Source organism: Agelaius tricolor, unplaced genomic scaffold (assembly GCF_023055355.1).
Source record: "Agelaius tricolor isolate 1412-34295 unplaced genomic scaffold, bAgeTri1.0.p SCAF_16, whole genome shotgun sequence".
NCBI lineage: Eukaryota > Metazoa > Chordata > Aves > Passeriformes > Icteridae > Agelaius > Agelaius tricolor.
The window spans coordinates 13,551,143-13,563,913 of NW_027269276.1; the positions used below are offsets into that span (position 1 = coordinate 13,551,143).

General features: G+C 42.9%; 1 protein-coding gene across 14 annotated transcripts in view; it reads left to right on the plus strand.

Annotated features, from left to right (window-relative positions):
* The window catches only part of TCF12 (transcription factor 12), a 160,901-nt gene extending 148,597 nt beyond the window's left edge, over positions 1–12,304 (plus strand). For 11 of the 14 annotated variants that reach the window (XM_071441604.1, XM_071441606.1, XM_071441608.1 and 8 more), the window contains 5 exons: positions 3,126–3,240; positions 4,046–4,217; positions 5,196–5,428; positions 8,498–8,651; positions 10,021–12,304. In XM_071441604.1, coding sequence (XP_071297705.1) covers positions 3,126–3,240; positions 4,046–4,217; positions 5,196–5,428; positions 8,498–8,640 — 663 coding nt within the window. In that variant the 3' untranslated portion in view covers positions 8,641–8,651; positions 10,021–12,304. The remainder of the gene's footprint in view (positions 1–3,125; positions 3,241–4,045; positions 4,218–5,195; positions 5,429–8,497; positions 8,652–10,020) is intronic. The other 3 variants (XM_071441607.1, XM_071441610.1, XM_071441618.1) reach the window with 1 other exon arrangement.
* Positions 12,305–12,771: the final 467 nt, after the last annotated feature.

A 12,771-nucleotide genomic window follows, 5' to 3' on the forward strand; every position in this document is an offset into this window, starting at 1 on the left:
CGAGCGTGGTGGTGCCTGCCCTGGTCACTGCTCACAGCAGATCCCGAGTGCGGGGTTTGCCCTGGTCACTGCTCACAGCAGATCCCGAGTGCGGGGTTTGCCCTGGTCACTGCTCACAGCAGATCCCGAGTGCGGGGTTTGCCCTGGTCACTGCTCACAGCACATCCCGAGTGCGGGGTTTGTTCTGGTCACTGCTCACAGTGGATCCCGAGTGCGGGGTTTGCTCTGGTCACTGCTCACAGCAGATCCCGAGTGCGGGGTTTGCTCTGGTCACTGCTCACAGCACATCCCCAGTGCGGGGTTTGCCCTGGTCACTGCTCACAGCGGATCCCGAGTGCGGGGTTTGCCCTGGTCACTGCTCACAGTGGATCCCGAGTGCGGGGTTTGTTCTGGTCACTGCTCACAGCGGATCCCGAGTGCGGGGTTTGCCCTGGTCACTGCTCACAGCAGATCCCGAGTGCGGGGTTTGCTCTGGTCACTGCTCACAGCAGATCCCGAGTGCGGGGTTTGCCCTGGTCACTGCTCACAGCAGATCCCGAGTGCGGGGTTTGCCCTGGTCACTGCTCACAGCACATCCCCAGTGTGGGGTTTGCTCTGGTCACTGCTCACAGCACATCCCCAGTGTGGGGTTTGTTCTGGTCACTGCTCACAGCAGATCCCGCGCCGGTCGCTCCTCACCGCTGTGCTCCCGCTTTCTGTGTGTTCTCTGCCTGCGGTGTGGCAGAGCCCGGCCTTCCGTTTGTCTCCCATTTTGTGTGCCTGGAAAGCTTCGAGCTTTGCTAGGGAGGAGAGACGGTGGAAACAAGGCTGGATTAGCGCCGGAGAGAATGGATTCGCTCCGAGTGAGTTTGCTCTGGGGATGAGCTGCCGCGAGTGCCGCGGGCCGGCGCTCCGAGGGCCGGTGCCCCGCACAGCCCGCGCTGCCGGCCGGGGCAGCTGTATGGAAATGGGGAGCGCTCGGGAGCCGCCGCAGCGCCGCGATTCCCGCACCGCGGCACCCGCCGGCGGCTCCTGCCCCCGGAGCTGGCCCTTGGCGCTAGGAAAGCGCCTGACTGGGAATCGCTTACAAATAAATAATAGCGATAAAACACGTCGAGAGCTCGTTTGTTCCGAGCGCCGCGGAGCTGATGGCCCCGGACGCCTTTCAGAAGACTTAAAGGAAGCCCGAGGTTGTGCTCCATTGAAATGCAGATGGGAGAGCCCTTTCTCTATGCAGTTCGAGTCCAGGGAAAGGAAAGAAAACCAAATTTTCGAACTCTGTGTTTAAAATACTTGAATCTTGGTTAGCTTGAAGTAGCCACCGATCAGTTGTTACTGTAGCAAACAGAGCTTTTTGCCTCCACATGGGATGCAGTGACTTTGAGCAAGTCATGTCGTTTGGGGTTTTTTGTTTGCCAGATTGGATTTTCTGGTATATCATAGATCACAGATAAAAATCACTGTTATGGTCAGTTTGGTAGCATTTTAGATCTTAAGATTTCTGTGTAAATCCTGTTAATCTAAATTGTATGCTTTTAATTTGTACATCTTGGTTTTAAAGGTTTGGAACATGGACTTGAATTCAGGTTTTATTTCTTATCTATTCTCTGCCTTTATCAGAACTGACTTGCTAATCTCTTGCCTTTAGATTAGCTCTAGATTTGAAAGTTCTGCCAGGGTTCTGACAGCTGCTGTGTTTGTACACAGCTTTAAGAAATTTTTGCCTTTTTTAAGAAGTAGATTTTGGAACAAACCTGGCCCTGAAACAATTAATAGTCTGTAGCTTAAATAAAAGCACCCTCAAGTGTTAGGACTAAGCATGACCAGAAGGAGAAAATTAAACACACAACCTGCAAGGCAGAATTAGGAAAAGACTCAGTTTTGAAAAGTTCTGAGTGAGAATGAGCTTCATGTTCCAGTTGTAAAGATTGTTGTCTCTGAGGCTGAAAGAGCCAGGCTCAGCTCCTTCCTCCCAGCGAGTTCATGACTCTTGCAGGAGCTTGCAGGGCTGACGATCCAGAGTAGAACTTCTCACAAACAAAGCCTATTACACGCAGAGGAAGATAAAATATACTTGAAATAGCAACAGATATCCCACAGTATACAAGAGGAGATTTTCTGCAGAACAATAGATACAAATAGCAGCCCGGAATGACCTGATATTAGTTGTGGGTTGTTGGGGAGGGGGGGTTCCCCCTTTCTTTTTTTGTTCCTATGCATTAGCTTACAGGAACAAGTGTATATTAAACAAAGGATAAACTTGCATAAGGGTATTTATCTCTCTCTGGGTAAAACCCATACTAAGACATGAAAGGTAAAAGCTGCATTAATTACTCAAGAGGGATTCAAAGCTCAGCAGTTTACTAGGATTGAAGGATTTATTGAAAAACAGTGGTTCTCATGTGTAACTCCAGGCAATAAACCTATTTAATTAAAGGCTTAATCTTCTAGTTGACATGTTTGCTACTGTTCCAATAAAAAGCTTCATCTGTAGCCAGTTTTTGTAACTATACAAATAATAGTAGAATCCCTCGTCTTTGTTCATTTTTAACTGTTTAATTGTATTATGTTGGTTATACTATAAATGTTTAAGAACTTTTGTGCCTTTAGAAATCAAAAGCTTTAAATGGAAATTATTTAAATACAGGCAGTGTATCTTTATCCCTTTTTCTCTACCAAATATATTTTTAATAGAAGTTGATGACAGTATTCTGTATTGAGCAGCAGTTTTTTAACAAGTTGCCTCTTCAAGTTAGGTATGCATACTCAAAGCTGTCTCACATAAGTATCATTCATTCAAGTTTATGCAAAATTAGAATTTTTCAAGACTCTTCATCTCAATGCTTGCTGCTCAGAAATTAAATCATGATGTATTATGAAGGAATAGATGAAAAATAGGTGATAATAATAGTTAGATACCTGGATTATTTTATTCCAAATAGGGTTGGTCACTGCTTGAGACACGGTAAGGTCTAATCAAGTGTTTCAGTGTAACAGCATCTACCAACTAAATCTTTCCTTTTTTCAGCAAGAATTTAAACTTGGGTCTCTAATCCAGCAAATACTTCCAGTTTTAAACTTCTGGTTTTGGACTATTTCTTTGAATCACATCTTTAATGTGAAATCTTTGCTTTGCCTTGCTTTAGGTTGGGACTCACCGGGAAGAAGGTGTCAGCCTCAACAGCAACCATTCAGTTCTTCCCAGTACAGTTTCTGCTCAGAGCACAGAACTAAATCATAAAACACAAGACAGCTACAGAGGTAACTTTCCAGGCTTAAATGCTGGACAGGGTCTGCAGTAGTTCAGAGCCAGTGAAGCTGTAGATCTTGGTAAAATGTCATCAGTGCAAGGGATAGGGGCATAGATAATGTTGAAAAATAAAAATTAATAACAGGTCTGATATACCGCCACTGTTAGGGATTCCTGCAACAATTTTGAGGGCATCCCTCAATTATCCCAGTATAAGTTCAAGAGAAGGCTGCATTACAGCCACGTTCCTCCAGCTTAAGGGGCCATGATGCACTTGCAGAGCTGCAGCCATTTCCCAGTTTCCCATTTGCCAGGAGAGCTGTGGAGTGGGCTGAGAGCAGAGTTCAGCACAGCCAAGGGAAGGAGGTCATTCCACACCCGTGTTTACAGTTCCTTCCATTTTTAGCTGAAGAAGTAAACTGCAGAAAACAGAAGTCAGCTCCTTTTATTGGCATGCTAGCACCATTTAGGGGGTGTTGCACATTCAGCCTAAACCCTAAACTTGATGTCAGTGCAGCTTTGCCCTTCAGTTTGCAGCCCAGACATCAGGTGCAGATTTCCTTACTTCACTCAATGTCCTTTTGTCTCAAACAGTGTTTTCCTTAGACTAAGCTGCTACCAGTCAAGCTGCTCTGTGAGCTGTGATTGCTTTATAACCCATGACACATGTCCAAGTGCAGCAGTGTTAGCAGGATTTCTTGTTTCTGTTAGTTCTTCCTGTTGTCTCAGCCCTGGCCCCTCAGTGCCATTCTCTGCTGAGGTCCTGGGCAGAGTTTCAGTGCTGTAACACTCACTCTGCTCTCTGCTTGCTTGCAGCCCTGTCAGGTGGCTTACAGAGCCAGTCTGTGGCTATAGGTCCAACAGAAATCAAGTCTGAACATAAGGAGAAGGATGAAAATATCCATGAACCTCCCTCATCAGATGACATGAAATCAGATGATGAGTCCTCCCAGAAGGATATCAAGGTCTCCTCCAGAGGAAGAACAAGGTGTGTTGCTGACATAACGTGGAGAATCTGTGCTTTGATAATGCTCAGTAGCACATTGTCCTTACATTTGATACATTTATTGCAAGGCTTTTGTGTTACTGCACTGCATACACCAATAGGCAGCTGAAAGGGAGAAAAAGTGTATAGTATCTGTATATATTTAAATACAAGGTGGAGGATGTGCTGGGAAAATCATCTGTCCCTTACGCTAGTGCCGTGCCTAATGTCTGCCTGTACCTGTAAGCAGCAAAGGACTGAGGGCCCTGCCTAGCACAGAGGATGGGACAATGTCAGAAATTACTGATACTTTGTACCTGGGCCAGGGCTGCCCTTCTGGGTGTGAGTCTGTGGCAGTGGAGAGCTCCAGCTCCTGACCTGGAGCCTGAGGCCAAACACTGTGGCTAAATATCGTCTTGAAACACTTTGTCCCCTCCCAAGCCACAGACACAAAACTGGAGCTGATACTGGGGAAATGCTTCTGGATCTGCCTGATAGGCCTGATACAAGCACTGAAATTTGAGGTAACAGTAAACAATCAGAATTTTGCAACCATAGGCAGCATAATCTGTATTAAGACATGATCAATGGCATTTAGTGTGTTAGTTTTAGTAGAACAGAGGTTTTGCAGAGTTTTAGACTAAATTGGATGAACCTGTATTAAAAAAGACTGTGCAACTTGATATCATTTGAGGCAGTTCAGGAATTCTAAATATAACTGTTTATCTCTACACCGAGTAGTAGAAGAAAAAATAGTTCTAGAATTTGCCAGTGTGGTCTTTACCAAAAGTAAAACTCTTAAATAAGCACATGAAATGGAAAATTCCTTGAGTATGTTTCTATATAAGCTGATGCATTGGAAAATAGCAAAAACTTTATTGGAAATTATTTCATTCTTCACCTCTTTGGAGTCGGCACCAGGATCATTTGTTTGGAACACCGGTGTTATTTCAATACCCTGTTACGTTTCCTTTCTTGCAGCAGTACTAACGAAGATGAGGATTTGAACCCCGAGCAGAAAATAGAGCGGGAGAAGGAGCGGAGGATGGCGAACAACGCCCGGGAGCGTCTGCGCGTGCGCGACATCAACGAGGCCTTCAAGGAGCTGGGCCGCATGTGCCAGCTGCACCTGAAGAGCGAGAAGCCGCAGACCAAGCTGCTGATCCTCCACCAGGCCGTGGCAGTGATCCTCAGCCTGGAGCAGCAAGTCAGAGGTCAGTGGCTTCGGGCTGGGCCAGCCCTGGGGCAGCTTCACCCATGGAGCAGTGTGGGGCTCTTGAAACCTGCTCAGCCAAATGTATAAGCTACTGAAAGGGTGTTTGCTGTTCTGTAATGATGCTGAAGTTCTTTAGAAAAAGCAAAGAATCACTTTTTTTAAAAAAAGAGGGAACAGAGTGAGTGTAAGGTTTATAATTTGACCTTTCATTTTCCTCTTCAAGCAGTCATCACTTTAAGTTTTCAAGGTAAATTCTTTTATTCAAATAGTGATGCATCTTGCTTTAAATTGTAACAAGCACTTGTTTTGTAGTAGAAAAGATTAAGCAACAATAGGAGATCTGTTTTAGGCTGAACTCTGCATAATTGAAATATTAAAATGCAGTGTGTTTGTTTGTGTTTTCATAAGATTTTGCATTAAAGATGTACTGGGGAAGGGAGGAGGCTTGTACTCTAATTGAATCAGAGCTTGGTTTGCATGAATCTTCTTTCTCTGATTCCTTCAAATTTTTCCAAGAAAGAAACAATAGGCTTGCTGTAGGTGCAGAAGGAAAGCTACTTTTTGCCATTCATTCTTGTAAAGAGAGATGGTTCTAGGGATTACATTTGGTTCTTCAACTATTCTGTTCTCGTGAGTTGGTGAAGCCACAGTTGACTTTAAATCTCCATGTTTATTTTTGCCAAAGACATGTTGAAGTTTTGGGGCACCTTGCTCTAACTTTTGGTCAGCCCTGAGTTGGACTGGTTGGTGGCTGGGAGTCCCTTCCAACAGAAATAGTCTCGTTCTGTGGAGGTGGCACCTCCCAAATGAGTCTCCTCGTGTTTTGCTGTTTGGGACTCGTCAGCAGCCATCTTCCTTGGCGTCTCACTGATGGAAGTGTGTCAAGTGAAAAGTCTGAGATGTGGAAGAATGTCAGTGCTTGTATTTGCTCAGTGCACTACATCTTTGTATAACTGATGTCACCGAGTGATAGCGTGTTTTATTTTTGCAAATCTCATTTTTACTTCCTTTTTCTCATTTGTTACTTGCATTTTGCACAGAAGATCCAAGCAAAACTTAGAAGTTTATTGAAAGAGGCTAAATAGCTAACTTAACACAACCTTATGTACTTCATGCAGTAAGGATGAGATGCTGTGTTTTCAGGCACGTTTACTGATCCAGTTGTCAGTAAAGGAACACTGTCTCCAGCCAGAGGTCTTCCAAGGCACAGAGCAACTGCAGATGAGACAGCAGCTGGGGCCATTGTACAACCCATTTTAGCATCTCTGAGAGTTAGGTCTCAGGCACTGTTTTGGTCTGAAAATGGTTGCCATGGTCTAGAAGATAAGGTTGAGCATTATGAAGTCAGAGGGACATTAATCAGGCATGGGGTCTTTAAAAAGCATCTCCCTGCTCTCACAGATTCTGGAATTCACAGGAAGCTCCATGTTAATAAAATCATTCTGCCTCCATCAGAGGACTTCCAACTCTGGTGTCAGTGGTAGAAAGCTTCAGTGCTAACAGCTCAGCTGGCCCCACTGTCCAGGCAGTGTAAATGGAGAACTTCCCTTCCTCCCATTCCCTGTGCTCCCAGAGAGAGGCCCTGGCTCCCGTTTGTTTTCCCGTCCCCCTCTGCACCTGTTCCTGTGGGTGACTGACCAGAGCTTTGTGTGACACCCACAGGAGCTTGCACAGTGCTTTGTGTAATTGCATAAACAATTTCCTCTCTCTGCTGCTAAAGAAGCTCCTCATTTTGTGATTGGTGCTATTCAAAATGAACCATTTCAGATTTAAGCTTTCAGTGGAGGCCAGGGGTTTTTATCTCTATTTCCTAAATCACTGTAAATTAACTTCCTTTCAAAGTTTCCACGTAATTAAATCTTTAAAACTTCAAGGCAAGCCACATTTAGACAAAGAAAACTGTGATTAAGGAAAGTTCGCAGTTTGGGGTTTTTTTCCGGTAGACTCTTTAGGAGTGCTCATCCTTAAGGAAATGCAGTAGGAGGCTGCTGATAATGACTTTGGTGACAGCAGAACTATCAAGTCCATCCAAAATAGTCTCTGTCAGATGAGCTAAAATGCACAGGGGTCACTAAACTGCAGTTACTAGAGGGGTGCCTGTGCAGTGCAAGAAAAGGGCTTGTGCTGTCTGTTTAGTTTTGGCAGACTTCTTGCAGTTATAATTGTATCTGCCATCTCCAACTGCAAAACAGAATGTACTGACAGCTAGAAAATACCTTAAAATGTTGATTAAATTCCACAGTGGAATATATTACATGTTTTTTGTGTGTCTTTTGGACCCCTGTGATTGACATCTTCTGTATTTGATTCATGAAAAGCCATTTTGAAGAACAGAAGCAGTTGACTTTTAGAAACTGTCATTATTTGGAAATGAGATCCAAATCTACATCTATTGAAGCTAAGTGGGGAAGTGGAAACACACCGATGAAAATACCTTGATAGCTGGTCCACAGCTGGTTATTATAAAGTATTGGCTTTAATGTGAGAGGAAATAGGGTTTGGAAAAAAATAATGCTCCTGCCGTATGTGACTGTCATCACAGTCTTCTGATTGAACCAAGATGGGCACAAGGTGATTGAGGCTGATGAGAACTGTCCATTCAGGGTGTGCTGCCTCCCCTGCCCTAACAGCTGGCTCATACTGGGAAGGAAGAAGCAGCAACATTACTAAAACCAGTGTGATGTCAGCAAGAATTCAGCCTACCAACAAAATGGATGCATTCAATTTTATTATATTGTAAATTACAGACAGTTCTCATTTAGCACTTAAGTGTCTAATGCTGATAAAGGAGGTGCTTTTTAAAAGTTTCTGAAGGCGTATGTGGGCTGCTGAAAGGGTTTGGGCTTGGCTTTTCGTCTCTTTGGGTTTTTTAAATACCAATTCAGGAGCTGTCTGGCAGGACTTTCAGTAGTGATTGTCTGCAGCTTTGGACACCTGTGGGTGAGCAGAGGGTGTCAGCAGCTGAAGGGGGAAGCTGCAGAGCTATTTTTGCTCCAGGGTTCTTGTATCGATATTGCCCATGGTGTCAGTGGATGGGAGATTAAGAACTCTGATTCTTGTGTTACAGAACGAAACCTAAACCCTAAAGCAGCCTGCCTTAAGAGAAGGGAAGAAGAAAAAGTTTCTGCCGTATCGGCAGAGCCACCAACAGCACACCCAGGAAGCCACCCTGGCCTGAGTGAAACTACCAACCCTATGGGTCATATGTGAACACCAGCCAGGTACGTGGGGACAGCTCTGCTGCTTTGTGCTGGCCATAGTGGGGACACCTGCAGATGGGGGTTCAGTTCCTGAGCTGCCAGCAGCACCGAACTCATCTGTGCTTTCACGTCTCTCAGCAGAAGCAGAAGGCTGCAGATTTGTTTGGGTTTATAATAAAACCCCAAGAAATTGTCGTCAGTCTCTATTTTCTTGCCTTGTTGCCAATGGCTACATCTCTTGGCTCAGGTGGCCTTCTTGGCATGACATCAGAGGAACAGTGAACAGCTTGCTAGATAAGCCAAGCTTATTAGAGATGAATTATACATCTTTAAATGGTCTGAATATCACATTAGTTGATTTAAAAATCCACATATTGTTTCCCAGTGCTGATACAGTCTCAGGGACTCCTCATCCCAGAGAGATTTGCTCTCTGGCTTAAGGCCAGTCATTCTAACTCCTCTCATATGCCCAACAGAGACTGGGAACTGTCTTAAGTCACAATCTGTATTGGTACAGATAGTTAAAATTTGAAAGTAGTGTTTGCAGCTTTGCAGGGTAGCCCAGTAGTATGTAACATCTCATTGAAACACACTCATGGGGAGGCCCCACAGGAATATAAGTCTTTTGGGTTTATTCTTGTTGTTGGTTGGTTTTCTAAATAGTTGGGAAACCTTGATTTTATAAAGGGAAAAAAAAAGAGTATTCCAGTAGACCTGTTGCCACTTTCAAAAAGAACAAAAAACTGGGTTCAGTGGCCTTGTTTTAATCCAGAACTTTACTGAATTTTATAGTTTGGGAGGTTTCTTGTTGTTGTGTATATTCTAATTCTTAATGCTTTGAATTTCTCTAATTTGTTTTATTTCATACAAGAGTAATTGGCTACTTTGGAATTGTCAGATAATTTTTAATTTACAGCCAACTTAGTCTGTTCTTTCCATATAAATATAAAGAACCACTTTCAAAAGTTTGGTGTCTTTGCTTTTTTAATAGCAGTAACTTTCTGGGTTGACTGAAGTGCACCATTGACAGAAAGGGCTGTACAGGAACGTGGCAATTTACCTTCAGGAGGGAGAGAGCTTGGCACTGCTTGATTTGGAGAGCAAAGTCAGACACAAACTGAAGGTCTGAGATGTGCAGCTCATTCTTTCTCCCTTATCCAGAGAGGCCCAGCAGAAGGTTCTTTAGAGTAATCTCTTCAATGTATCACGTTCAAGGCGGATATCTCTGGAACGGGGGATTTCAGGGGCTCTCAATGTGACCTGCTTTTGCACCTAAATGACTGAAAATGCCACCCAATCCAGTTCAAATTAGGTCTCTCTAGTGTTGATACTAAGCTTTTTAATTATTCTTTTCCTAATAACCTCTTTCTTCTCCTAAACTTCTTTCTAGAATTCCAGAATTATTGGTAGGATACACAGAAGGTGACCTTTCTTCACAAGGACACAGACAACTAACATTATATGAAGACACAAACCTGACAGGAGAAAACACTTGAAGCAAGAAACCCAAATGCAATCTTATGATCAAAGCTACTGGTCAACACCTGCATCAGGAGTGAAGATACAAGATCTTCAGACAGAATTTCAGCCCATGAGATACTCTGAACATATCATTCTGTTGCAAGCAGTGTGTCGCTTCTGCACAATCAGAGACTGTTGTGATCTCTCCACTCATTGTGGAAGTTGCCTTGTGCCTAAACTGAATTGACAAATGCATTGTAACTACAAATTTTATTTATTGTTATGGAACTGTAAAGGTCTACATATAAAGGGAAAAGTTAACATGTTAAAAGCTGATAAAATTTCAGCTGAATGCCAGCATTTACTAAAGCTGTTCACATTCAGAGAACAAAGCAGTGACAACCGTCGACCCGTAGCATTCCCAGCATACCTATTAGTGTCTTAAAAAAGGAAGGGAAAAGTCTTTTGTTGTCCTTTCCTCTCCTTTTGCCATATGACTAGTGTTTTCCATGCAATAGGAAACTATTCCTTGGTATAGCTTTTTTTATGTTATTTTTGATCTCTGGTAATCTGAACAGTTATGGTCACAGTTCCCCTTCCATACTGAGCTCTGTGCCTCAAGCCACTCAGAGGCTTCATGAAGGCTGCAGGCTGGAGCAATACTGTGACCATAACATTTCTTGGATTTAAAAAGTGATTTTTATTTTCCCTCAGACTTTCCTCAAACGTTTTTTTTTTCTAATTATAAACAAAACCTTTTTAGGCTTCTAGGCTTCATAGTAAAGCTTGTAACGTGAAGTGTAAATTGGGTGGGGAGAATCTACTTTGTTAGAGTTGCTTTGTTTTCCGAGCAGTAAGTACTACATATAGTACATGTAAAGTGTTAGCTGTATGTAAGCACAAAATGCATTAAAATACAAAGGAGATTTTTTTCAGGCTGTAACTTTGGTGAATAGTAAAATCCTGAATTCACCATGGCAGGTAGTGTGATGATATAACCACCAGCCAGGTGGGCTTACTACGTAATGGAATCTTAAGAGCAATGGTCACCAGTTTTTCCTTCCTGTACACGTTAACTATCATGTCATGTTGTATGGCTTGTCAGTGGAGAAAAATAGTGTGAATCAAATGCAAATACCCCCATCCCAAGCCATATTAGCATTAAACCTTTAAATGTTTCTCCACCAGAATAGTGTCCATAAGTATTCCTTTGTCACAGATGTGCTGAAATGGTTAAAATCCCTTTTGAACTTCCATGGAAACTGTCTTCCACTGCAATGACCATGGGAGGAAATTTCCTAAGCCAAGGTTGTCTGAGCTATTGTTTATATAGTGCATCTTTCATCACTGGCAATTGGTTCACACACAAAACAGGAACAAAACTATAATTTTTATGAAGTCGTTTAATTTGAAAGAACAAAAGATGGATTGATAAAATAAACTAATGAATTTAAGCTCATGTTCTGGATGGTTCCTAACAAAACAGTTTGTGGAATTAGTGGACTCATTTCTATTACTTTAATTTGCATATATCATCAGATAACACCTGATTATATCTGTGGCCTTGTTCTTCATTTCAGTGTTTATCAGCTAAACGGAATTTGTTGCTTATGACGTGTGAAAGTGATCACGTGCCACTGCCTGGCCTTTTTCCTTCTAAGCTTGTTGTCTTTTTGGCTATATTAGACTTTGCAGTATGCCCAGAAGCTTTCCTTCATAAAATAGAAAGAAAAAAACATTTGGCTTATTTTTCACTGTAGCTAGTCTTTTATACAATAATCTTGTAAGAAAATTTCTTGAATTCTAAATATTACTCTTTCTAGATTTTTGAAATCAAAAAAAGTTTTCAGTAAAAAGTTTCTTACTTTATTTTACTATATTAGGTAGTAAAAATGTAGGGTTATTTACCATAACCTGTTCATTAATATCAGAAATTTACAATAGCATTGTAAGACCATAGTAGGGTTCTAGCATACCGTGTAGTACCTATGGAGTATTGTAAGAGCTAATTGTCCGAGATGAATTGCTTCTCATCTTGTTCTCCAGTTTCCATTGTTGGTTTATTGCAGATTTGTACCCTGTGTCAAATTTCAAGGTATTGCTGATAAACCTTTCCAACCAGCAGCAAGAAGTTCAAAAAATTTCTGTCAATGTAACAGAAAACACTATGTATATAACATTTATGTAGCAATAAATGTGCCATCTTTTTTTAACATGGTAAATCAGTGAGTTTTTTAAATTTCTCTCTCCTCATAGGCAATGTGTTGCTTGAAAAACAGCGGCAGAATTCTGTTTTGCCATTATCAGAACAAAGCCTGACACATCCTCAAGGAGCAGAGCACGTCACAGGCACAAGAAGCGCTGGTGCCCCTGTGAAGCCAGGCCAGAAGTGCCCAGTGCCTGAGGAGCAGCAGTGCCTGAGCTGTGGGTGCTGCTGCAGAGCAGGGAGGGGATTGCACAGACAGACAGACAGACAGCAAACCAGGAGCAGCTGATCCCACAGGCACAGCCCCTTGTCCAGCTCACTCCTGTCTCTGCCTGTCCTGAAGAGAGTTTGCCTGGAGCTGTAAGGTTTTGTGGCACTGTGGGGAAGGTTCAGGCACATGAAAGGTGCAGCTCCTCTGTCTGTCTGCAGTGCTGATGTGTGGGTGTGGGGGTCAGCACAGCTGCTCTGCTCAGC